General features: G+C 39.9%; 1 protein-coding gene across 2 annotated transcripts in view; it reads left to right on the plus strand.

Moving 5' to 3' along the window:
- Window positions 1-27,895, plus strand: part of Dop1R2 (dopamine receptor 2) — an 82,697-nt gene that overhangs the window by 10,101 nt on the left and 44,701 nt on the right. For both annotated transcript variants that reach the window (XR_013060154.1, XM_076624767.1), the window contains exon 3: window positions 22,174-23,713. Coding sequence is in view for 1 of the 2 variants with exons in the window: in XM_076624767.1 (XP_076480882.1) it covers window positions 22,479-23,713 (1,235 nt within the window). In the remaining variant the exon portion in view is untranslated. The remainder of the gene's footprint in view (window positions 1-22,173; window positions 23,714-27,895) is intronic.

Here is a 27,895-nt window from a genome sequence, read left to right on the forward strand (position 1 = left end):
GAATCGGCTAGAGAAGAGGTGATCGTACGGGGAAATATTAAAGAGAAGAGAAAAACAAAAAGCACGTTTTATGGAATATGGCGAGGGAGCAAACATGTCTAGATAAGCCGATAAACACGGGGCAGACAGAAACCCTTGAGGCTTCTAAGAAAACGCAGTTAAAATCTGATGTACGAGGGGAGACATAAACGTCGCAATAAATTCCTTGGCTATACGCACGGTTAAGGGTAAACAAGCGGCACTGACCCCGCGCCTGTTTTATAGTGTCCCATACGCATCGATAACACACGTTTAACCATTTTGCGTATCGATCTCGCCGCGATGAATAAATGCATTGAGTTCAACCCCTTCTCGTTGCGATCCAGATAAAAGCACGTATACGTCCAGTTTTATCGCACGTTTTACCCTAGAAATTGTTCGAGATCATATAAAACACATTCGGAACTTCTCGTAGACATCCACCCACTGATTCTTCCTACACCTTGTTTTCTTTTTTATTTTCTGGTCATCTGGCTGCTGCTATTTTTTCCTGAAACGTGTTACACGCGATTAACATATTAATAACGCGTAACGTGTAACACGATAGAAACGAAGCAACCCTTTTCTAATTTATCCGGAATGACACACACAGGGGAGGAAATATATATCATCGTATGACAGCGCGTGACAGCTCACGAGAAACTTTTGCATGCAAATGCAGTCGAATTTCTGACTCGGTATCTCACTTTCTCCTCGCTTGTATTTTTTCCCGCTTTTATCCGTATCCTATGGGAGAATTCCGATAAGATCTCTCTGGTTGACACGCAGCCAGAATAGGAATTAGGTCTCTACGCCAACATTTTCCGAACACTTTCCCTTTTCTTTTTTCTTCTCCCTACGACTACGCGTCGCCGATACGTACGTTTTATCGTTCCTAAAGGACGATACATGGATTGAGATCCCTTTTCAAATATTTGTCCAGAAATTTAGATAGAAACATGGCGCCTTTGATGTCAATGTGTTTAGAAAAGCATTTCTTTCGATGATTTTCCTTAATTTCGAACGCATTTCGGTTACTACAATGGCGAATCACAATTGTTGACGCGTGTCGTATAATTTATAGTTGGATCGACATATTTAGTTGGAAGAATACTACATTATCGCTCATAACTCTACCAAAATCTGATTGATACGTAATTTAACTAACTTCTTTCAATAGCGTTCTTCCGCTTCAATTCTGACGAGTAGACGTTTAAATTAAACGAGCATTCTCTCTAAAACGAATATTCCATGTCGTCATCATGTGTCTTTTCTTTTTTCTCTTTTTTTCTTTTTTACCCTGAAATGCAACGACCGATTATGTTTTACAGGTTTATGCTCTTGTCGGTTCACTACGACATTAATTACTTCTATCGATCAACTATAAAAACTGACTGCATTTAGCTTTTTCGTTTAATAAAATCCAATAATAGCATGGAACATACGTTGAAATGGCAAATAAGTTATAGGTCAGTTTAATATCAGCATCGTGGATTTTAAAATAACAAAATAGAACACTTTTAAATAACGACTTAAGGGCGTTAAAGGGTTAAAGATCTAGAATCGATTATTTTAATCCTACGCGTGGTGAAATCCGCACGATAGCTTACAAACGTGTAAACAAGTGTAGCAAGAGCTAGGGATGCTTGATGAATTCGAGAAAAAAATGTGTAAATTCGTTAGGTTACCAGCGAGTGGCGAGAAAAGCCTCGATAAATCTTCTCATAAACCGATACTTTGGCACGGTTTGCTGGCGCGAAGGTACGCGACTTGCGTGACGAGCGTACACCTACTTCATTACCTGGGCGAATATTTTTTCCAACGTCGGCCACGGCTTCCACACGACCTCTGTGCGCCGAGCGAGGGGAAGAAAGGTCGTTTATAAAAAGCGCGGCTTCTAACGTGTAAGTAATTGCGTACACGCTTCATGGTTAACGCCAGCAATTGGTGTGCGTGCGATCTTACATCTCTAATGGAGACCTGTTTACCTCGGTCACCGAGATCTTGGCCTCGCAGCCCCGACGTGCTGCAAGATCGTCGACAAACCAATGTCTCGGGTTTTTCTCCGTACACGTATTTTCCATGCTATTTTATATCACGCTATTTTAAATACTAAACACAAAATGTTAAAAATAAATGGCTAAAAGTATAAACAAAACGCTTTTAATCAAGAGTGAATCGATCGCGTAATAAATCTACATTGTTAAATAATACATTCTGTAATTACTGATGGTTGCTGCATTGCGACACGCGTATATACCAGCTCGTCCATGTGTTTACCATTACTACCAATTCCACGGGAGCATCTCTGATACAATTTTTCATCTCTAACCGCTAATGGCCCATGAGTTATTCAACTGAACCGAACAGCGGTACGCCAAGTACTCACAGTAGAAATAGGCCGGCACTGGTCAGACGTAGCGTTCCGATTTATCTTAGGGCCCGGGCTTTCGTTTGTCCGTCGAGCAAATAATCCATCAGACGCGTCATTTAACGATGAGCTCAAGTACGTGGCACGTAGCTGCTAGATTAGAACTAGGATTAGAATACTCTGTGAGTATTTCGATAAAACGAAGCAGTACTAAGATCTAAGTGTTTCGAATCTGTCGCTTTTATAAGTATTTTGAAAACTGAAAAAAATACTCTCAAGTAGAATGGAATATGTTGGTCGAATAGATTCGAGACGTTATGAGCATCTTAACAGAAATTCTTCATTCCCTTAAGGTCATTCTTCTTGGTTATCATCGAAAACCGCTATTGTGATTTTGTAAATATAAAATATCCTACGTCAAACATTGTTTCTAAATAGTTGTAAATGTAAACGATAAAATAAAATAAAACAAGGTGCCTTTATCGTTCTTATGACTCGATTACGCGTACATACTCGTAAGAGTTTCGATTCATTCCAACGTCGAAGTACTTGTAAGTAGATTTCCGAAACTTGCAAGTCGAACTCCATTTACCCGAACTCCACTTATCGAAATGAAATTTTAGTTCTTGTTCGATTGATTGAGCTTTTGCGAGTCGAATTCGCTTATTTGGATGCGAGCATCTCTAAACGAAAAAATAATAGGAAGCAGCAGAGATTGAACTTCTATTATATGAACTCCAATTACGTATAAATTGTTTCCCCTTCGATAATCCGTCGATCCTCATTCTTAGGTTCAAAAACAATTTGCGAAGATCGTCGAATATTTCTCAATTAGATGCAACGAACGAACCATTACACGTTCCGAGTAATATCCCAACCCTACGAAATGAAGCTTGTTCATTAGGATTCGATTCAGATTTACAAGTGCATATTGAACTTGATCCCGTCACTAACATCCCATCACCAACGTCATTATCAATTTGCCAAAGTTATTCTCCCATTAATATGGATAATCGCTGTTCTAATATATTTTTACGATGACCCGTGTCACCCCTGTTTTTACCGCTGAGATTACGCCATTTCCGACGCGTAATCCTATGTGTTGTTCACCCCGGCAGGAGGCCACCGTTAGTAAAAAGCGTCGACACGAGTCGTCTCCCCCATCGGCTACAATAAGCGGATTATCAATCTCTCGAGGATGTCCACAACGATTACGGGGAGTTCTTGTCAGAGATTTTTTTTTTCCGTGGATAATGTCCGAGCGAGTCTGCATTGACTTTATGATCTAGAAATCGTGCCGATATGCCTTCGAGTTGGGCAGCTTCCCATCTTCTTATTGATATTAGACTACAGGTTTCAAAGTTTGCTCTCTCCGAGCGGACTCTAAAGATTCGCCTAAGAGGCTTGCGTCGTGAAGCGAACCGAGCTTTAAGTCCGAGACTTAGTCGCAATATTTCTTCGTAGTCGATAGACTTCATCGCCACCGTATTGGTTCAACTTACCTTTCATGTAAGTTTAAGGGATCGAAGGGCATGGATTTTTCGGGACAAACGAAAACGCTTCAATCGCTGAACGCTGACCGTTCGTTACCTTCTCGTAGGAAACGAAAAGGGATGGCTGGAGTGTTGGTAACTTGGTGAGGGCGAGCCGGTCGTAAACCAAAGTTTTAACTCGCGACGTACGGCGAGCTACGCCTTCCAGGATGCTCATTGCCAATCGCAAACGGACGAAGGATAAGCTATAGTAGATTAAAGTCTAATTGAAGACAAAGACGAAACCGTGTCCGAGCATCCGATATCTACAAGTCAAAAATCGCATTTTAGAATCGTAGCGTACACGACCAGAAAAAATGTATTTGTATAGTAAAAAATTTGTCAAAAAAAATTATTTACGAGTCTAAGAAACATTCATAAAACATTCACATAAAAGACACTTTTATCCCAATAAAAAAGCCTATAAAGTTTCGCTATAAAATTAGTGTATGTACTGTATGCCAAGACAACTAAGAACTAGTTTATTATTATTGTTATATGTGCTTATACATTCTGTGAATTTTTGCATCCTCAAATCTCCGTGAAATGCATAAAAATCCGCGTTCTATTTATCACACAACTTAATTGTTTGAAGTAATAAATACTGACAGACAATAACAGTATCTAAAAGACCATGATTTATATAATTTGGCTGACGGCGTGACGCTTCAATGGCGTCGGCTAAAGCGATAGGAGAATCCTCGAGATACCAACGTGGATTTCTTCGACGCGCCGATAATAGGTTGGAGCACACGGCTAAAAGGATTTATCGGGGCTCGTATATCGTTCGCATACGCGACAAAATCGCGGACTAGAGCTTCTTGTTTGGCCCAGGAAGGATTTATGGTCGGGTTTGGCCGAAAGCAGAAAAGGAAATACGCGAGTTACACGGCGGAGGACTAAGCCGAAACAGTAGATCAAAAACGGGATTGACTACGGAGCGAGTAATTCCAGCAGGATCTTTCAATTATCCTCAGTTCCAAGCTCGTAATTTTCATGGAGATCAGTGGAGTTAGGCGATTTCCGCGAATATAGTTTTCACTATGGTCGCGAATGGATCGAATAGGATTCTCGACGTAAAAATTCGGCCGTGGATTACGAGAAATATATAGTTTTATACCTACGAGTAAATTTACTGCTCAAACTTTCTACAGAGAGGAAGTAAAACATACGAAATATTTGTTTGAAATAAATTTTATTGGATATCAGAAGAAAATGGTATCGTAAGGTATATTTAAATGTCGTGTTTGGGTATTATCTGAATAAAATATTTGAGAAATGATTATTTGAATAATGTACGATATTATTTGATTAGATATTATCTTGTGACGGTTACGCGTTATTTTACTTGAACAAGCAAGTGAATTTTGTAAAAATTATTCTATTATGTCGTTTAGTTATCAGGTAAATGAATTTTTTACTTTGTTTGGTATTTTGTATTTGCATAAATGTTTACCAAAATGACATCTCGAATAATTTCTGATTCTATCGTACTAGCGCGTGCCAGAAATACCGATTTCTTCGCAGTGTGTCATACACGTAAGCTCAGACACATTATTCAAGGTTAATTGGAATTAGAGCAATTCGGAGTAAATGTCGTAAAATAATTCGCGTCCATATTGTTCACGGCGCGAATGTATGCAAAAGAGGATATTTAAAATTCAAATGAATATTAAAATCCAAATTATTTGCTTTTTTATTCCAAAGAGTTAACTAAAATACTAACAAAGTTATAACATTCACTACGTTATTTCTACAATGAAAACAAAACGAAAACATTTCTAAAGTAACATTCTATTATTTTTTTACCTCTATTTTAAGTAAAACATCCTCAACCTTGTGCCAAGTATAAAACACAGAGTGCGAGGGGAGAAGCAGAAAAAAAGTAAGGAAATGGTAAAGATCATGCGAGCAAGATACTGCGAGATCGCAAATACTGGATATTCTTAGAAGATTAATGACTCTTATCCGAGGACATTCGATGCAAACAAATCGTATTTCCTGTTAGGAAGCGTCCTCTAGCACGATGGACGAAAGAGAAATTTTTCGACGCGTGGAAAAATGCTAGTCGCGCTAAGGTATCGAGTTTTTCTGACCATTTGCCGCGTATCGATCACGATGAATCTCGTTCATCCGTAAGGATCAAGTTCAACGAAGGCCTTCTTCGTCGCTTGCAGCAACGATATCGAGCGTCCAAGGGTAGATGCCAACGATAATCACTACTAAACGACGATCGTCTGCAAATAGCCAGCTAGCTGCGCGCTAAAGGACCGACCGTAAATAACACGTACGTCAACAACTTGTACATGTCGGGGAAGAAAAGCAACTACGATATTGTGTGTCTGGTTGTTAACCCGATTCTTTTCAATCCCCTCCATCGAGATTTCATTCGCCCACAGGGCACGAAACAGATGTGGCCGCCGATTCGGGTCACTTCTCGGATCACTTTTTGTTCGTTCCGTTTCGACCCGTGCGGAATATTATAAGAAGCAAAAAATTGGTAGAATTGTGGCAAAGGAGCAATTCGATTTCGTTAATTTGACAGAAGGATAATTGGTCGATTGCAATGGATACGACGATAATGGAAACTACTAATTTGTGGAAATTTATTGTAAACGATAACAGTTTAGTAAGTATGGCAATAAGAAACGATGGTGAATATTGTTAGTGAAATAATTAATCGGGTGGAATGTTGTATTCGATTACATTCGTACAAGATAACGATTCGTTATGGAATCGTTAACAGGATTCGATAAAATAACCACTTATGAAACATGATAGATTATAGCAGAAGAAATATAGCACGTATAACTGAAAATCCAATGTTACTATCGAAATTAATTAAAGCAGCGAATATTATATATTTTACTACGACAATGAAGTTTTCAAGCGAAGATTACAAACCAAATAATAATAATTGTTTAAGGGTATATTTAATTACTTCATAATGATTCATGGGGTTTACCTCATTTCCCTGTAAATATTCTAATAAATGAAAATACATTTACAAGGACTAAAATTAACTAATATCGATTTGTATCTATTAATTTTTAATTTTTTTGATTACACAAGTTTCTGATTAAAGGACGACCTAATTAAAACCACGTTCATGCAACCATGTAGCTGTCATTTTGTATCTACTTTACATCTGCGTAATGCACCACTCACTACATATACAGTGGCCAAATATACAAACATACAAGGAATATCTGCACATATCCTTATTTTCCGATGAAGCGTTTTTTCTTTATCAGCTTCTGCATCTCATTTTTATTCTAGATATGAATTTTTTCAAACATGGAAAATCACTACTACGCGATACGAAATTTAATATACTTAGACCTAATTAATTAGCGTGCTACTTGGAATATTTCAATTATAGTTGCCGAAAGTAAGGCTGATGTATCCGAATAACCTGTGTATCGTGATACCAATGTAACGTGTTATAATAAATAAAAATCTATACAAACAAATGCTTTTAGCAGTCACTATACCGATAACGATCCAGACGACTACCCGCTTTTGAAAAGTTCTTTCTCAAGTGTTCAGATTTTTCTCCGTCGATTCTTTAACTTGTCACTGGTATCAAGATCGGAGGAAGGGCCGAGGTTGATCGATGAGGGACGTTCTTCCAACGACAGCTACCATTTTCTACGCTATCTATATTACCTCTTACACTTATCTATTTCTACCGAGCGTACTTTGCTACCTACTACCGAGACTTTATCGAAGCGAATGTTTTAGATATATACAACGTCCTGTCAGCTTGTTAGCGCGAATGAATATGGATTATCCGGACAACAGTGCCATGACAAAGGTGGAAATGTCGTATCGGCAGGTTTCGATCGATCGATTCTTTCCGTCGTTGCAATAGCGTCGAGCGGCGTCGTACAATATTTGCATCGAAGAAACACATTGCGGTACAACGTGGCTACGATTTTGCACGTTCACCCCGATATTCCGCAGGGATTGCGGGATATGTTCGTAAATGGAAATAGTTGCTGGCCCGTGTATAACTGTTGTGTTGGGCTCATTCAGGTTTAAGCTTCCGCATAGACAATTACGTTTTAATTAAAATTATCCCGAAATCTGATCGGGTGGCTGCATCATACGTTTGGTTAGGCATGAACATTCGTACCGGCGCGGCGGCGCCAGAATCCCCGCGGTTGGACCGCATTATCTCTCGAAGGCAATGGCGATTGAGATTTATAATCGTGGAAGATATCGTCGCACGTGAGCGTTCCGCCTGATCGTACTGGTTTTCACTCTGTAAAAGGTTAAACGAGCAGTATTTTCGAGTGGGCATCGTGTGACCTACGTTTACGAGCCACCCTTTCGAACCTTTTAATTTTTCCAGCGGTAAAAGCCAATTTTCAATACGGCCTTATCGACACGTGAGCCACGCTGTTGTTCGGAAGCATGTGGTGTTTGTTCCTTTTTGATAAAACGTAATATAGTTAGAAAATTAGAACGATTTCAGCTAGTAGAAACGATTTCTTCGCGAGTGGCGGTGTAAATATAAAACAATTTTGTATTTTTAGACGGAGTACCCAATATTTTGTGCTGGAATTGTTCGGTAAAGTTGTCAATTCTAAGGATAGAAACAACGACCCACATCCTTGCTCAAAAATCTTGAGACAATTATTACGTTTGCTTCAAAATTGGACGAACGTAGGTGACAGCACAACGATATGATCGTGTATCGTTTAACTTGATATTCTATATAACAAAGAAAAAAGAAAGGTGACGCATAAAATACTAATGGAAAGAATACAAGCTGATGTAAAGTTTCTAATTTACACGAAATACCGAAGCTTTATTCAAAATAAACAGTATGATACGCTTACCTTAAAACTTACTATCCGTCAGATATTTGTCTTTGTTCATCCTATTATTCACTTTCATTGCGAAATACGTTCATATGTTTGAAATTACGAAGATATTTCAAAGTAGCAGACAGAGTTGACGAGGCTCTCTCTTACTTGCGATAATTTCCAAGTGTCCAAATACTCGTGGTCGGTAGTGCACTTATGAATTGCACTGTATATCTCAAGCTTTAATCAACTTCCACCTCTATCTGCTGTCCGAAGCGAAATACGGTTCAATTTTCGAAACGATTAGACCCGTTCCAGGTACTCGGAGATACCACCATCGTCGTAAAAAGATGTTGCCTATTAAAAGTTCACAGCAGTGGTTCATCCGTGTTTTCACGAAGGCGTCACGATACGGTCGTGAGATACGATTCCGGAATAAGCTTGGATGCACGGGGCGCGGCGCGGCAATTCAATTAAAGGGCCGGAAATAAAAATAGACGACACGGATTTTCTCGTTTCTCGTAGCATCTATGGCGACATCGATTATCGATAAATTCGCCAGCGTAAATTTTCACGTGGTTTTTTTTACTAGCGCGCTTTATCTAATCTCGAGGTCGGCAAATTTTTCTTCGTTTCGCGAGCCGCTGTCTTCGGAAGGCCGCGAAACGCAACAGGTGATATTTTGAGAAACTCGTTAGCGACCTGATCGTGTAATTGTTTGCTTAGAATCTCGCGAGCCAATCGATTCCTCTTTGCTTCGCATCGAGCGAAGACGATTCCTTTTATAAAACTCGCCTTTGGTATCCGACAAAGGAACAAAAGTCTCAGATCTCGACAAGTTCTATGGGTTACTCTCTCATCGATCCTATTTCTTTCATCCTATTTTATTACTCTGGACTCTGGTACATTTACAACGTGCCACTCTTCAGACATTTCTTCGACTGAATCTCTTTCAGAAAGGATCGTGTACGATTGACAGCGACGTTCTATATAAAGTACCGCTGCAGTATCACGAGGCAGCATAAAATTTTAGCTTGCACGAAATTCCGCGAGAAGTATTTCTGCTCGAGTGTTCGAAACGTCCTCCTAACTCGTCGAAACGTATTTCGGATTAGGAATTAACGATTTCGCGCGGCACGACGGACAAAAATAATATCGGTAGAATCGTCCGAATCGATATTTTCGACGCGCACGAATGTAATACGAAACACTTGCCGCCGTGCTATCTGTTTAATTCTCCGTCATTACTAGACGGAGTAAGACGCTGGCCGAGGAAAAAGGAAGATTTTCTTAGTAGATTTCAACTCGCTGCTAGTTACATTCATAGTAAGACGTCGGGGAACACGCTGGCTTCTTTCCAAAATCAGCTCAAAGCGCACGAAAGCTGGAACGGAACGACGCGTTTGGATTCATAGTTGCCGCAGTAATTGTTACAAATTATTCGTGACACTTTTTGCGAAAGAGCAGTGGCGTCTTCGAGGAACTGCCTTTGACCGCGCCTTTTACCATTCCAGTTATCCGATTCACGCTTCGACGATCAACGCTTCTTTCCCTAATTTATTCGAGCTTCTTCGACTGGTGTGGTTCCATATCGATTAAACGACCATCGCAGACCGCGCATTCGACTTCATCCCTCTCGTGAATCCGCTTTCTCAGCGCGACGATTGCGTTCCTACTCCGACTGATTTCGTTTCCCGGAGAATTTCTCGAGAACGTATTCCAATTCAATTCTCCTTTTGCTTCTATAGCCAGCACGGCGTTTCCCGCTATTTCCATGATTTTGGTATAGGCATCATAGATGCATCTCCTTCTTCGTGGAACTTCATCCTCGAGCAAAGTGGAAGACAAATACAAGCTATAGGTATACAGTGGAAACAGCCACCAGGCGGCCAATCCTTTTGGGACGTTCTCGAGTTTTCCTCGACGTACTTTTAAACAGAACTTAAGGCAAGATCCAACTTCGAACTTTGAAACTTAACAACCCTCTCTCGATCGAGAATTTCTAGAAACTCCCCATCTCAATTATATAGACGTGCAATAATTATTAGCGCATCTTTATATAAAATGTAACGATTGATGTAAACTTACGAGGAAACAATTAACGAGTTTACGTTCATTACAAGATAATGATACAAGAATTCGTAACGTCTATTCACACGATTTACGAGATGAACGTAACGTATCGACAATTACACATGTTGGTTCTCAGCGTCCCCTAACTTATCAGGCTGAAAAGCTGTCGTATAAAACAGATGGACGAATAAACAGCGATGAAAAGAGAAAGAACAGATATAAAGGAGAGTCGATAGGATTGTAAGTTTGAAGTGTAAACTTTTTTTATACTTTGGATGAATCTCTCGCGGGGAAACAATACTTCTCTGGCTACAAATTACGAGCGATCTTCTTCCCAGGTTCCAATTTATCTCGACGAGGCGAAACGTTCTATTGACCACGCCACTATCTTTGATCTATTGAGAAAGAGGCAAGAATACCTTGTTTCAAGCAACGTCGTTCAATTAGAGAAGGTCGTCAGCCATTGATTCGCGTTTCCACCAATTTCTCATGCTGTCCTGAACACGTGTTTTGATCAACTCTAAGTAATTTCGGCAGGTCGATTTAATATACATATGTAGCTGAATTTGAAGCATTTACACGCACATATGATCACGTTTTATGACAAATCTATTAAATCGAATGAGACTTGAACTACTAGTGTGTTAAAGATTATGTATTTTTAAAGGCGTGTTTTGAACGCGCGAAGATACGAATATTTTTTAGAAATTTATCCCGGAACAACTACTCAGTAAATAGATTTCATTCTTTATCACAAAAAGCATACTATTTAATTATCAAAAAAATTGTCCAATTCATAAATTAATAAATAAATTGATTCTCACGGATCAGTACAACGCTTATAGGTATAGTTGCACCATCGATACGATTTTGGTTCGCCGATTTTGGCTGTTCGATTTAAAAAAAAGAATGGAATATTAATAAAAAATATTGCATACGTCAATGCATGTCGAGGTTATTTTTATGTTTAAAAAAAAGTGACAGAATTAAGCTATCTGAAACGAGAAAGTGACATTTTACGTGCAAAGTACCACCTTTTTTTAGTGAATAAAACGCGGAAAACAAAAAGATTAAAAAATAGCTTGTCGAAGATAGTTTTATGAGCTACGTGTATACGACTGAAAAATTATTGAAAATTGTTAGTTATCGGGTCAATGGACTTCGAAATTGAGTTTCGAGAAAAATGGGAAAGGCAAATGTGTTTCAACGAAACACTGATCGTGCAATTTGGGCTGTAATTGACAATTTTCAGAATTTCTCAATGAGATTTTCACAGAATATATCACGAAATATACACTTGTACTAAATATCTTGTAATTTCTATATATATATTCAGATTTATTGTAATGTAATTATGATAGTCGAGTCTCACTACAATGCTAATGAAATTTCATACTGTTTCCTATAATACCGATAATACAATTAATAGAAAGTACTTACAGGTGTTCGAGTAGTATTGTGAGCCAATATATACGAATAAACAAAAGTTTCAAATTAATATAAGTTGCCCCTGTCGTTGAACGAAGATAGTTCTATCGTTTATCGTTTACCGTACTCGTACCATTTCGCGAGAATATTTCCCACAGTCCATCTACGATGCTCCATCAGTAATATCGCTGGAAATATCTCGTCTCGAATTTTTGCACATGTCAGAACCAATCGGTAATGACTATTTTAATTAGCGGATTTTGCCGATACTCTGCAAGAAACGCTGTTCGTCAGCACGATTCCGAATTTTACGTATACGATTCTCTGTGTGCCATATTTTTGGCCTTTCCTAGTCGAATTTCAGATTTTATCCTCGTTACCTAATCGTATTTGTGCTACAGTCTCTGCAGACATCTCTTGCTCGCATTATGCGAAAAGGCTGTCGTTTAGATAGACGACGATGTTGGCGTCGGATAACTCGTTTCATATGCTATCGATGAACGTGGTGCGCCACGAAGGACGTATACCGCGAATTCTATGCAACATCAAGATTCACAGAATTGGTACGGGCACCATCGGTAGATAGATCTTCGTGTTTCGATTCCACTGAACGCACTACGTTTGCGACTAAACTATGACGCAAACGACACGTACACTCCCGTTCATAAGTAAGGACGGTTGCTTATTTCTAAGATGATCTGTTTTAATTATAAAATGACAAGAGGTACCGTCGATAGATAACGATTGGTAATCGTTGAAAGGCTGCGTTTATGAAAAATTTGGAGATGCGAAAATGTACATGATACGCAAAAATACATTAAGTTTCGAAAGTAAAGTACGTGTCATAATATTTAATGAGTGAAATAAATCTCTGGTTGGATTCCACCTTTTTAATTATGTTAATGAAAATGTTAGTTTACGCAAATATCCGCAATCTGTTGATTAAGTTCTGCACTGTTATTTTATTTTATACCAGCCGATAAACTTGATTTTAAGAGACCAACAGACGTACAATAAGATATTAACACGCGCAGGAATGAAATGAGTTACGAACTGTTCTTCATCTCCAGATTATTTAACGTCTAAAATATAAATTAGATACGTAAGAAAGGTTTTTCTAAAGTCATGAAATTTATTATTTCTTCGGTCCAAAAGAAGATACTAGATATTATTTTCCATCGTAACTTTCTCATTAACTCGTATACTCTACTGTCATACTCGTGTACTGTTGCTACAAATCGACTAAAGCTTCCGAATACTAATGAATAGTAATGTACATGCAATTCCAAATACGTAATCCGAAATCGACCAATTTTCGTAGTTCATAAATTCCTAAAACCCCGTTCTATTTCCGTGAACAAAAACGACTGCACTTTGAGAATGTCCTAGAGTTTCAGGCTGTTAATACGCGTATCGATGATCGGGTAATTTCTTATGCAAGGTCTACCCCAAGGAAGTCTACCCCAAGCTCGGTTCATTAATTTTGCAGGAAGTTGAGAAAGTAAAGAGCCAAAGACTTGAGAAAGGACAACTTCAATATATAACTTAATTTTCAAGTATCTTCGTTTCGCTCGCTTCTCTCAAAAAATGTCATCCCATTGATTTTCACTAAGATCACACGTTTCAATTGTCGCTTGAACTTTTCTGCTCCTTTCCTGAATTACGCTCACGCATGTAACGATATTCGATGTATCGAGACCTTAAATCAGCGAGGCGAAAAGCTTTAAACGTTTAGAACGTGACAAGCAAAGGTTCCTCGACAGTGTCTCATTCAGGCGTGTGACACAATTAAAATAATGGTCATATGTCACGCTCATTGACCAGTATTCTCTGGCTCACGCGTGATTTAACACAAAAATAACGAAAAATAACGTGGAACGATTCAAAGAATAAACGTGACCGAGCATGGAGACAACCAATTTCTGCCAGGAGAAATCGGATAGGTTCTCTTTGACTTTTATTTCGCTATTTCGCTACCGCTATTTTTTTTTTTTTTTTTTATATATATATATTTTTCAACTATCGTGGCTTTTACGTTAAAAGACACGTTAAATATTTCGAGAGAAGCAGGTAGAAGAAGTTGGTATGCTTGAAGCAAGCGATATAGTCAAGTTTTACGGTGAAACGTTAAGTAGAGTCAGCAATTGGCGGACTAAAAACCATGGTTGCGTAGGTTAAGATTTTGAGAACGTATTTCAATCTTGATGTTTGCATCATCCCTCTATTTCCATAATTAATTAGATTATAATTTTTCTCTCTGCTGTAATAGCAGATTTATGATTTGATAAAATACATCGAATTTCTTTCCTCCTTGTAGATACTCTTAACAAGTGCGTATTATTTAAAAACAAATTTCTTCTTTTTTGATATAGTTAATGGACTGATTAAATGACAAAATTGAACGACTGAAATTGATAAAATTTGGAATGCATATAGAAGTTGCAAGATATTTATACTTTTAGTGGAAAATCACTATACAGCATGAATAATAGTCTTAATCATTCAGTTAAAGATGGTCTCACTATATTGTGTCTTATCGATATAGTAAATAATTGTCTGTTCAAATACCTCGATGATCTTCGCAAAGTGTGTGATTCCACTAATAATCTTCTAACTAATAAACAGTTTCAAATTTGACTTTTATAATCACGGTAGCCGTGTCTCATTGCAGTGCTAAAGAAATTTCCAAAAAATTTCGTGTTATGCACGTAATATATTCGTGAGCAAATTCCGTGGTAAGTTTTCGACTATCTCCGTGATTCGTCGTAAATCGTTTTCTTCGAGTACACTCAAGGTAAAAAAATACCGAGTAGAAATTGAACAACAGGAATCAACAAGACGAATACGTTACGAGCTCGCTGGAAAATCATCCGCACTGTCGAAGTTTATTAGACCGTGACGCCAATCACTCCGCGTCCTCGATAAATTCGTTTCGCTGCAACCCGTAATTGCATTTGTGTTGCAACAACGACATTGTTCCCTCGGTCCATGCTCTCCCTCTCATTTTTCCTTTTTCTTATTTTTTAGCCGGATGCTAACAATGAAATTATCTTTCATTCGAAGAAGCACAGCCACCCCTGTGCCGCGTGGAAAATCGAATCGAACGCGCACCATTTTACCCTCAAGGGAGATCCACCGTCGCTGTAACGGTGTCCGTGTAACGGTAACCAATTGTCTTCTGGTTGCAATCGTTTTTCCTGTAAAAAAGTGATCGCCAACCGCTGCGCAACTTCCACGAAAATTATGGACGTTCGGGAAAGGGGTTATACCAGCAGCTTCTCGCGCGAAATTAGATTTATATCCACGCAAAACATATCGCTATTGTTCGGGAAACCCGACAAAAAGCGGTCGCGTAATTACACGGCAAATTAAAAGTCATCGGTCGTGCGGACGCGCGTACAATACGCTTCGTCGGAAAGGTTTCTTGCCAACTTTTCGACAATGTTTAGGGAGAATCGATATTTTCATGCGACAAAAGTGTCACTGCGCTGCAAGAACCGCGTTATTCAGATTCGAAAGTCACTGTTCCACGGAACGGCTAAATAAATTTAAATCGGAGACTATTTGATAATTAGTTTTCACCGTATTAAAGTGTTTTTCGATAGAAATTGACTACAAAATGCGTATTTTTCAGTGAATGACTAAAATTCCTAATATGATAATCAATATCGGTAATCTGATATGACAATCAGTAAATGAACTTAAATCGAACGTCGAATTACGGTCATATGTAATAGGAATCTCGTCTTTTTTTTTTTTTTTTCTTTAATCATTTGATGCGATATTGAAATATTCGATAGAAATTTATTCTAAAATACACTGCAGCGAATCACTGAATTTCTTAATGTAGTGGTCAAGAATAATAAAACAGTTAGTCGGACGATGCTGGAATTTCGTGAAAAGGAAATCGACACGATCGAAGCGAACGCGATGGAAGACGAGAAAAATACTCGGAGTCGATTCATCCCCCGTGTTCCTAAATCATCCACTGAAGCGGAACCGTGTCGTCGTCGTCGACATTGTCGTTGCGTGACCGAAGAAAAGTCAATACGATCTGAACGAAATATCCCATGTAATTGAATTTCCGACATTACTCGCGAGTTTTACATTTACTTCACGATTGCGTGAAATAGTGTTCCCCCCTTTCGAGATATTCGCCGAGACACATACGCAAAATGATAGTTATATGGGGAGATCAGACTCTGTTACGCTCGATTTCACGTTCGACACCTACGTATCCGACAATATCCGACGGAATAGTCAGTTTGATATCAAGACTGAGCGAAGATCTCGTTGAGACGTCGATTGTTCTTTTTCGCCCGATCGGATCTTACCCCCTGTTTCCCACTATCTTTTTCTCAGACGGTCTCTCGATATCGAGAAAAGGATTCCCCAGTCACCGTCCCGAAATTAAATTCCCATTTCTGACTTTTCATTCGCGCAAAATACCAGCTTGTCGCAAAAGTTTCGCGACTCCAACTTCATTTTCCGCGTCTTGGGCTCGGTTATCGGAGCTGCAAATCGAATTGAATCGAATCGCTATCAATCGTTAAACTCAATTACCAATCGGAATTCGTACAGCTAGACGAAATGAATTGCAAATGGCACGGTCAATGGGACTTCCCTGTTAATTTGCTTGCATTCTTCACGCGTTACCCCGGATGGATAAAATCAAGAGGCAAATCCAAGCGGTGAACGTTAAAGTTCCGCGCGACCACGCCTGTTTACAGATTCTCGCTGCATAGTTGCGAGTTCGGATTGTATTTGCACTCAGGAAAATGTTTGCATTCGGTGCAACAAAAATCACTATCTGTTTCGTACAACACAAACTGACTCCGTACAGGTGAAAAATGTACTTCGGGTAATATTTACAGGTGTAATATTTACTTTACGATAAAGTCTTCTATTGCCAATAGGACCGATCTTGACTCGCCGTATCTTACGCTATATTCGATATGATGAATCGAATCCAAAGGAAAATTCAATTCCTTTCTTCTATATTTTTCTAACGTATATATGACAAAATCCATTCTTGTTATCTTCTCTACACTTTGATATTTGCATTAACGTTATTTGTAATTCTTCTGTAATTGCTAACTGTAATTTTCTTCCTTATCTGATTCTAGAACAGATTATAGTTAAAGCAAAAGCGACGTCAGCTTTTACGTCTAATGGAGGAAAGCTGAGCTTCTCTTAATGAAAACACCTCCTATTTCAGTTGGAATTTGATTCTACCTTAGAAATCGAAAATGTAAAACAATGGGGAATTTATTATTTTTATTTATTATTAATCTATTAAGGATCAAACGATATACGTATATAGTTTATCATAACGTTATAAATTCTTCAATTTCTTCACTTTTCGGAAAAAATGGTAGAACCTAGGTGAAAGAAATAATAACGAAAATACTATGAAGTACGTACACGTATATAACAATGGTACTATTTCTATAATAATAATAATAATAACATCTAATTATATAATGAGACTCCATTGCGATCTAAATTGGTTAAACAGAATTGCAAATAAAACGTTACGTTAACGCGACGTTAGCTCTTAACGGGTTACAAATGCAACGAGTAGGTAATAATCGTATGCATTTGAAACTTTACAGTTTAACTACAATTTCATCTGCACCGCTTTAATAACGCCGTTAACGTTTCATATCTCGGAAATGATATCCTACTAGGATCGCGATTTATCAGTGGCGAGATTCGAGCGAAGTCGTAAGAATGGTTGCTAGCAGAACCGTGAACCGAGCAAGGAAAGCTCGATTAGCGTGTCAGCGACAACGCTAATGCAGCTGGAATTGAAAGTTGCTCGCCTGGCTGTTTGTTCTCGCGCTACCACGTTACTCTAGCATTTTCAATTCAGGCACTTATTCATTTTGCTTGAGCTCTTCGTGGAAAAACGCGTTCGAGTTAGTTCAAACAGAATCAAAGGAAAAAAAAAGAGAGAGAGAAGAACGTTCTAATGGATCGGAAGCGACGTCAGCGTTTACGTCTAGTGGAGGAGAGCCGAGCTCCCTTAACGAAAGCGCCTTCTATTCCAGCTACAAGGCTAATCGATCACGCTTATCCTTTAAATCTATAAAGGCGATAAAAGATCGCGTTTATCGTGGAACGTCAGACCTGCACCTTCGCTATAATTTCACCGGTTAAACAGGTTTCTGGGTTGATAAATTGCGATCGTGCTACGGACGTAGTTCCTCCATCTGGAATCGAAAGAAGATGAAACTGATGGAAAGAGTCGGAAGATAACGGTTTCTAATTTGTCCCAGTCAAAACACATCTCTGTCTCCATACTCTTGTCGTCGTCCCCCTTTCTTTCGCGTCAAACCGATTCCCATTCGTTCAACGATTGGTAAAAATTGACTGATGCCTGATCCAGCTTCCATTTATCACGACTAAGCGATAAATTCGAATCGGTCAGGTCAAACACCACGGACGACTCGAACGTTAATGGCTCCATGGACAACAACAGGGTGCAATATCGTCGCGAACCATGCACTCTGTCCGCACGAATCCAGGATAATGGGATATCTTTGACATTCGAACAAAGCCATCGCTGGCCTCTGCCAAGCATCGGGAATATCCTTTGCAAAAGACAAGGCCGAACTGCCTAACACGGGACACTGTCCGACCGATTGGCATAGAATTGCGACGAAATAACGCATTCCTTTCGCGCGCCATCGCTTTGTTCCCCGAGACGACACCGCGTTGCCTCTAACCTCTCATTCCCCGGACAGGATATCGTTCGTAAACCTAGACGCGCCAGCAACTCGAAACCGAAGTTATCTTCCAAAGTAGAACTGTTTTGATTGTAATGTCACGCTATGAGAATTACTCCGACGTTGTATGTTTTGAGGGAAATGTTTCGCGATTGTTGCAACACTGATCGATAGATCCGAATTGCTTATGGAACGACGAGCAAATTTCCCTGGCATTCTAATCGCTATTTAATTAGTTAGCTCCGCCGACGATAGGAATTTCGCAGCGACGCGTGCATCGATCGATTTAAATTCTCCGCGAATTTGCTTGATACGTGCGGCGCGAATGGGATAAAGGAGGGTGAAGTTTCTCCCGCGATTGCTATGCGCTCTCCCCCGAAATATGAGCTTTTGAAACTTTTAAATATACGAAGGAAAATTTGGTTAAAATGCCAAAGTATTCACAGTCGCTAATTACTTTTATTTTAACCCAATTGCTTGTCGTCCTATTTGTCTTTCTATAATAAATCGTCTTATTAAAGCGCATAAGGACAAGACCCTTGAAATCAAAATCATTGAACTACCGAATATCGTAAAACGATCTCATCGATAAATACGATAAAGTACTGCTAAACATAGCATCGAAACACTCTTCAATTAACCTATATTTCAAACCTAACGATCTATTTCCTTGCAACGTCATCTTGCCCTGAATGCAGTTCTCCGAATAGGTAGCCGAAACACATAAGACGTTAAACATTGCAATTTTATCGGGATTATCGAACAGTTGGCGAAGAGTTAAACGGACAGAACTGGTAACAGACAAGAACAGTAACCGCGGAAGATCTGATCGATTCATAGTGCAGTACCGGAACAAACCGCAAGGCATCTATTCAAGCACACACTCGGTCGATTTAATACCCTAATCTCGTAGACGCCAATGGTAGGCAAAGTTCCGCCAAGTACTCTCCAAGTAGTCCGATTCGGGGCATACACGTGTCAGAAATCATAAGCTCGATCGTATTTCCTTCAAAGTCAAACTGTATCCAACAAATCTTCGTGTAAAATTAGTACGTCTACTCACGATGAACTCAAAGTGCCAGGTTTGGCTCCGTGGTCCGCGGTTTCGTCCGCGAACGAAATAAGTAAAATGATTATATATATTAATAGTAACGAAACTAAAACTTTAACAAGTCTACAAAAAATTTGGTGGAAACGATATTTTGTACTCGCGTAGTAAAGATTAAAAATGGCTATCATCGGTGGCTTCTGCTGCATCTAACTTCATCGCCATACGGACATTTCATGTACCACTGAAGCATTATGTTCGCAGTAACTCACGTTTCTTTGTTTAAGAAACTAGCTAAAGGTACTCCAAAAAGACTGAACCATACAAAAGTCCATATCATTCTCTCAACATGTTAAGGTTAACTGTACAGACTATGTGACATAAACCCTACGCTTTCGTGTAAAGAGACGTTACTACAGTAAAAAATGAAGTACGTAGTAAAGACACGAAGAAATGCCATTTATACGGTAAAGAAATTACACTTTGCTAATATGCGAGCAATATTTTTATTGGACTATGCGTGTAATTTACAATTCGTATTCTACACCACGTACAAAAATTCCATTAAAAATAAAAAGTATGTTAAAACTTTTGAGTAGGAGTCTACGTGATTGACTAGTCTCTGTTCGTATCTTTTGGCGTATCGCATAATTACTTTTCCGGTCAGTTCGATTTCGTGGTCTTCCTTAAGATCTTTCTCGGCTACCAAAATGTTAACATTCGTTTACTCTTGCATCACCCTGTACGTGAAAATTCAAGGGCTTCGAAAATTAAGCGACTAATTTGACAAAGTGGCATTCGGCTAGCCCTGGGAACGTTGAAAGTCAAGAATAAACGAGGTCGGTTCGTTTTCGGTGTAAACGGGCAGAGCTCGACCGGTATTCGATACGCGACGACGTTGCAAGGTTTATCGGCCCTGACACGTGTTACGACTACGGATTCGACGGCTACGATGACGTAGGAAGGGTGTGAACGAGACAAAATCCGAGGCTCCGGACCGGAGGCCACGCTACATCCCAGCGTCGATCGTTCGACGATCGAAACCCCTTTGATCAAGTAGCGGTAAACATTCTCCCAGGTCACGGATGAAAGCTCGGCCCTGTTTCCAGCCTCCGGTCTGGCCACGAAATCACAAACCTCTCTGTTCGCCACCTGCTCTCTCCCTCTCCTCTCTCTCTTTCTCTCTCTCTCTCTCTCTCTCTCTCGCATGCCTCTTTATGACACTTTTCCCCTAACTAAATATAGAGCCGGGATACTGCACGTCGGCGAAAAATTGCTAAATCGTTCGTAGCAACGAAACGTTCTTGTGAACACCGTCGCAAAATGATCGACAATTACGCAGACCGCACTTCTGTATTTCGAGCCTGAAGGAAACAGGAACGAAACATAAGATGATTTTTCCTTTCGCTAGTTGACACAAAGAGAGTTATTATTATTAATTAATCGTACGACGGATTACTTTCGTTTTCGTTTTACATATACAACGCGTTACGGAAATATTTTCAATATTGTTGCTGTTGACTTCAGTATTCTTGTTATAACAAGAATTTCATAATTTATATATGGAATATCTTTTGGATATTGGAAGCTTGGTTGCTCCGATATACATTCTCCTTGATAAGAATTCTGGAACTTGTTCGGAAACTTGTATTTCAACAGTTATTTTTCTCGATGCAGTTTGTATCAATTAATAGCTTAAACACTCTCATTGAGCCTCATTAAGTCTCTTGAGTCGTTAAAGCTGTACAATAATCGTAAAATCGTATAATCCCCGTATTTGCCATTAATTATCATCATAATATTCAATAAAGCATTGGTTAATTACCATACTTAACCTGCTTTCTGCACACACATATCCGTACTTTCTACACACACGATTTCGATATTAACTTCTCTAATGAGCAATCGCATATACTCGTACTACTCATACGATATACAATATCAATGCTGCAGAATTTTCTTCGATTCAACTAGCGAGAAAATCGTAAGATTTTACGTAGAAGCGAAGGAAAATGCTGGAGCGTTTGCTTCGCGACGCAATTGCAATAAAAACCGACAGCTTTCCGATGATACCGGAGAAACGCAGCTTTATGTCTTCAGTCTCTTACATACTAACCAACCACGAGCTTTCTTACCAATCTTCCTTCGCCTGTTTCAGATCCTCTGAAAGATGCGACGACTCGTTAAAGCCGTCTAGTCGAAGCGACGAAACCTTCCACGTCGAAATCGTTCGAATCCCAACAACTACTATCGTATTCCTGAAACGAACTAAGGAAACACAGATAATCAACGCAAAGAAACTCGCGAAGAAGACAATTGAAGGAGGATAGACATCGTAGATATCCGTGTATACATCAACGGATCTCTTGTTAGATTTAAAAAATGAGAGATAAGACGAAAATCGGGAGGAGAAAACGCGGCGTCGACGGATCGACGACCTGATAGGACCGGGTCTCTGATTGAATGAGCGCGCGAAGCTGGCTGCGCGTGCCACGAAAAATGAACGAAAGCGCGGTCTACCTGCTCGGATCGGAAGAAGAGGCAAACGTATCGAGTAATCAATTGAATCGAAGTTTTTACAACGCGAGTTTTCCGCCCCAGAACCGTACCTACGAAGATCTCTGGAACCTTGCCACCGATAGGGCCGGTCTAGCGATACTCCTGTTCCTGTTCTCGGTCGCCACCGTGTTCGGTAACACGCTGGTTATTCTGGCGGTGGTGAGGGAGAGGTATCTCCACACGGCGACCAATTATTTCGTCACGTCATTGGCGTTTGCGGACTGTTTGGTCGGACTAGTGGTGATGCCGTTCAGCGCGATTTACGAGGTGCTGGAGAACCGTTGGCTGTTCACCACGGACTGGTGCGACGTCTGGCGTTCGTTGGACGTCCTCTTCTCGACCGCGTCGATCTTAAATCTCTGCGTTATCAGCTTGGATCGTTACTGGGCAATCACCGATCCGTTCACCTATCCGAGCAAAATGAGCAGGAAACGTGCCGCCATCCTGATAGCCATCGTGTGGGTCTGCTCGAGCGCGATCTCCTTTCCAGCCATCGCGTGGTGGAGGGCTGTACGCACGGAGGAAGTGCCAGAGGACAAGTGTCCGTTCACCGAGCACCTGGGTTATCTGATCTTCTCGTCGACCATCAGTTTCTACTTACCTCTGTTCGTGATGGTGTTCACCTATTACAAGATCTACCGGGCTGCCGTGTTCCAGACCAAGAGCCTCAAGCTCGGCACCAAACAAGTTATAATGGCCTCGGGTGAATTGGAGCTCACTCTGAGGATACATCGAGGAGGCGGAACAAATACCGACGCCAGGCACCTGTTTCGCACCGCTTCGAGCACGCCCGAAGATCTTCAGGATCTCGAAGAGCCTCTGACAACCATGCACAACAACTGTTTAACCAGAGTGCCCTCGACAAGGATCAATAAGCAGCATCGGGGAAACAATTTCTCTTTGTCGCGCAAGCTGGCCAAGTTCGCCAAGGAGAAAAAGGCAGCCAAGACTTTGGGCATCGTGATGGGTGTCTTCATCATCTGTTGGCTGCCGTTCTTCGTCGTCAATCTCTGGTCAGGCTTTTGCTCGCAGTGCATATGGCAAGAGAAAATCGTATTCGCCGCGGTCACATGGTTGGGTTGGATCAACAGCGGTATGAATCCGGTGATATACGCCTGCTGGAGCAGAGACTTTCGTAGGTAAGCCTCTTGTTGTCCAAGATTTATTCTATCCACTGAAGATTTTGCATGAAATTTCATTTCCGTAGAAATACGAGGAATTATCGGTTCTGATTTTGGAAGCTCTGTCCCCGAGATAGAGTAAGTTTACTTATCAGTAAAGTGGTATCCCACTGCTAACTGGTTGGCGAGACATCGGTAAATGCATCTCGATGCCACAACCAACGTTAATGGGCTTGTAACTACGCCAGACAGTTACGGATCGCGACGGTGAATTAACGAGCAAAGAGAGACGAACCGCTAAGGCGCAAATAGGACGTAAATGCGTTTCGTTTGGCCAAACAAGTCGTGTTCTTCAACACGAGTTGACACGCAAATAGCATGTTTACTTGAAATCCGGTACTAAGTGGTAGAATGGTCGTGTCCTATCTCTTTTAAGTAAATTACGCGATGTGTACTATATTTCCAAAATTCGGGCTATACGAATAAAAGTCTGCTTAAATATAGACTGCGAGTGAATTGGAAAAACGACTTAAAATACGATAAAGATGAAATATTTCTCAGAAAGTGACGGTTTAGTCGGAAAAATATCCTAGACGCACGCGAGGGAGTTGGAACCGTCCGGTGGCTAATAATTGTCGGAACGGAGGTCACTTGGGTCCTATTGAATTCATCTCGGGTAAAATACGGCAATCTTAGAACGACATGAGTTGAACACGAGCCCGTATCGATAATCAATTTTACCGAAACAGCCGTAAGATACAAATTTTCGTACGAAGGGTATAGATCCTTTTAAAAATTATTCCAAGTATAATACAGTCGATTCAATTCGACCATTGGCGTTGACAAATCGATTCTCGATAACGCTGTTTCTGTGCGATCGAACAGCAAATACTTTTCCATTTTTCTAACCGGGTGAAAATGGCACGTGGGCTAACGGAGTTGTTAGCGAACGGGAAAATGTACATTTTGTTTGAATGCATCTAAACTGCACGGTGACAAATCACCGAGCGTAACTTCCGCTATATCAGTCGTTCCCGAGTTCGCAAATGAATACGCTGAATAATTGGCGACAAAGTTTCAGGAGAAAACGGAAGGTATGCAAATAACGCGATTTAATTACGCGTTGCCGCACGCGTTCGCGAGGTGCAGCAGGGGTTTAAAATGGAACGCGGAAACTCTGACAGGAATGAATCGCGCGAACACGAAAGAATCTACACCATTCTAACGGCTACCGTTGTCCCTTTAATTAAATCCTACTTACAGGCGGCGTATCGTTAAAGCGGAATGTTCGCTTTTCATCCCCCCTCGCCACCCCCTCACCGGGAAACTAAACATACACCGGCGTATCGTGAGATCGATCTATCCCCCGCAGTTCGGTCCCATCAATCTCTTTCCGGTTTCGAGCGCGGAAACGAGACATCCTCCAACTGATTTTTCAAAAAGTCGTTTTGCCCGAAAATACGAACGTATAGCAAGGTTAGGTAACGCGCTGATATAATATGGTCGGTGAAAAATGATGACAACGTTCGGAGGATAAATAACGGTGATACCTGCGTGACGGGAAAAACGGAGAGTATAAGTGAAACAGAGGGGCGAAAAAGGTGAGATGAAAGCAACTGGAAACGGAGCGAGAAGAAAAGTAGCAAAGGGTGGCGCAGAAAGAACATTAACTCGATGGAGCGTACCGGCCTGTATTTGTCTCAATCTCGAGCTTCTTCTTGCTTCTTTCTGCTATTTTCGCGAAAAAAACGCTATTCTCGTGCGTATGGCGTGATTTTCTTCTCTATCCGAGTTGTCGAATAATTTTCTAGCTCATTTTCAGCTTTGCGCGCGTAAAAGTTAAGGGAATTACTTTCGATGCTTGTGGAGTGATGATCGAGGTAAAGACAGCCGTATGTAACACTAAAATGCATGAGCGATATATACAAGTCTCTCAAAAACCAAACTAACGAACTCCACTCTTTTATTAATTCATTAATTTCATTAATTTATTAATCATATAAATAGATGATTAATATTCGACTTTTTAAAAACAAATGATTTACTTCCAGAAGTTGGTTTATCATAAGAAGTTGACGAAATAAATAAATATAAATTTCTATACTTTTCAGTTTATGAAGTTAATCAATGAAATTCCCGAACATCTCAAATTAACTCTATATATCAACTATATCCCAAGACGAGTAATATCACCACCTATTTCATTTAATGAAATTATTGTACGTAACAGGATACATTTTACAATTCAAAAGCTGTTTTAACCATTTTCTGAATAGCAACGAATATACGTAAACAATATTTAATTAGAGATCCTCGAAACCCAGTTCGTCGCTAAATAGTTCGAGTTATTAACAATTCTCTGCTTCGAACATTCTGAAAAATTCGCTTTTCTCGTTGTATCGCCAACAAGCTGATGATACGTATTTTAATAGAATATACCGTCTCGGCAACGGCATAAATGATTTACCAATCAAGCTACGGTCGTATTCCACTTACATGCTATTCATACATTGACAACGAGATTTATTGTTGGTGACGCGACAGTAATAAAATATGGACAACGAAAAATTAGTAGAATTTGTCGAAAATATTAATGGAGTTTTTATGCGTCATGAATTAAAATCATGGCACATTTATTTTTCGGGCTATCTGAGCATTAGAAACCGATATTTCTTAGTCAAGTCAAGTTTCTTTCGCATTAAAGCCTTAAAAGACGTTATCTTTTCATACGTTATCTTTTATCATATTCATGAATAAATTACATGCGCTAAGACGTAGATGGAAGAAAGAACAGGTCGATAGAATCAAAATAACGAATGAAAACGGATCGCCTCTTTGTTCGGGAAATTGAAATATTCGCCTGTAGCTAAATGTTTAATTATCTACACGTATGGTCGCGGATATACATATGGATAAAAGAAACTTTAACATCGACGCACTACAAATTTTAGTAACTTTTGTACTAAAAACTTTTTACGATATTGGTAGCGTAAATATTGATCGTCCCTATTTTATGTTATATGTATATTACATTTACTCGTATCTCCTTATACTTCTTATTTTATAAACTTTCTTTTGTTCGTCATTGTATAACATACAAAATTTCCCCTTTTAATATTCAAGTGGTCAGCAAATAACATTGACGCACTACTGAACGTTATTGTTTCGCTCTTCTGTTGAATAGATAGGTAGTTATGAATGTGCCAATATTTGCCTGGTGATGTTCATACGTTGTATTGGCTGGTGGGCAACACCCTCAATGCATATTTGGCCGATTTATTGTAAAATACGAAGCGATAACGATACTTTGTCGGCCATTAGCCGACGGTGCAATCGACGATTTAGAAGGCTGGTGCAAAACTCCTGGTGGCGCGTTATAACGAAAATATAGCACTGTGTCTACCGGTCTAACTTACGAGGTCCGCCATTATATCTAAACGGGGTCACATTGTTATCGCCGCGGTCTGTCTGTTCTCTGCGTTCTTGCGAGTGTAGTCCAGGTACATAACGCGCATTCACTGTTAGCCGGTTCATCGACATGCGAACGAGTCCGTCCACTGTCATTTCCCTTACGGAGACATAATTTTCGTTTCACTGAACAAACTTCCGGAAACAACCCCTTTCTTATGCGACTCGAACTGCTTGCTATTCCGTACAAACCATCGTGAATATCTATTCAGAATGAAGGTAGTAAAAAAGATTTATATCGCAGGAGAACCGCCAAGACGGAAGTGGCGAATAGGAAGAAACGCAAAGTCACGATCCAAGTGTCATCCGGTATAAAACAAAGAATTTATCTTCGATGAGATGCGCGAGTAAGTTTCCGAGAGACAGAAGCGAATATATCGGGTGGTTTGTTCGTGGATTTCTTAATATTGGTCAGCTTCACCGATGCAGGGGTTGTGCCAGGATAAAGTTAACCGATCCAGAGTGACGGCCAGTATGATTCCCGATTTTTTTCACGTCATTTCCATGAGTTTTCAATCTCATCAACATTCTTTTAAGTAAAATTGCGTATCTTTTTATACACCACTCGATACATGGTTTTATCCCGCAGAAAAATGTATTAAGGAACGCTAAGAGACAAGCGATACAAGACAGTGTTTTTTGCGTTTATGCCTCATGAATGAAGACTAACTTTGACATAACTCATGACACAATTTTTTATATCGCCAAAAGTATAGCTAACCATAAGACATT

This window comes from Bombus vancouverensis, chromosome 15 (genome assembly GCF_051014615.1).
Source record: "Bombus vancouverensis nearcticus chromosome 15, iyBomVanc1_principal, whole genome shotgun sequence".
NCBI classification, from domain to species: Eukaryota; Metazoa; Arthropoda; class Insecta; order Hymenoptera; family Apidae; genus Bombus; species Bombus vancouverensis.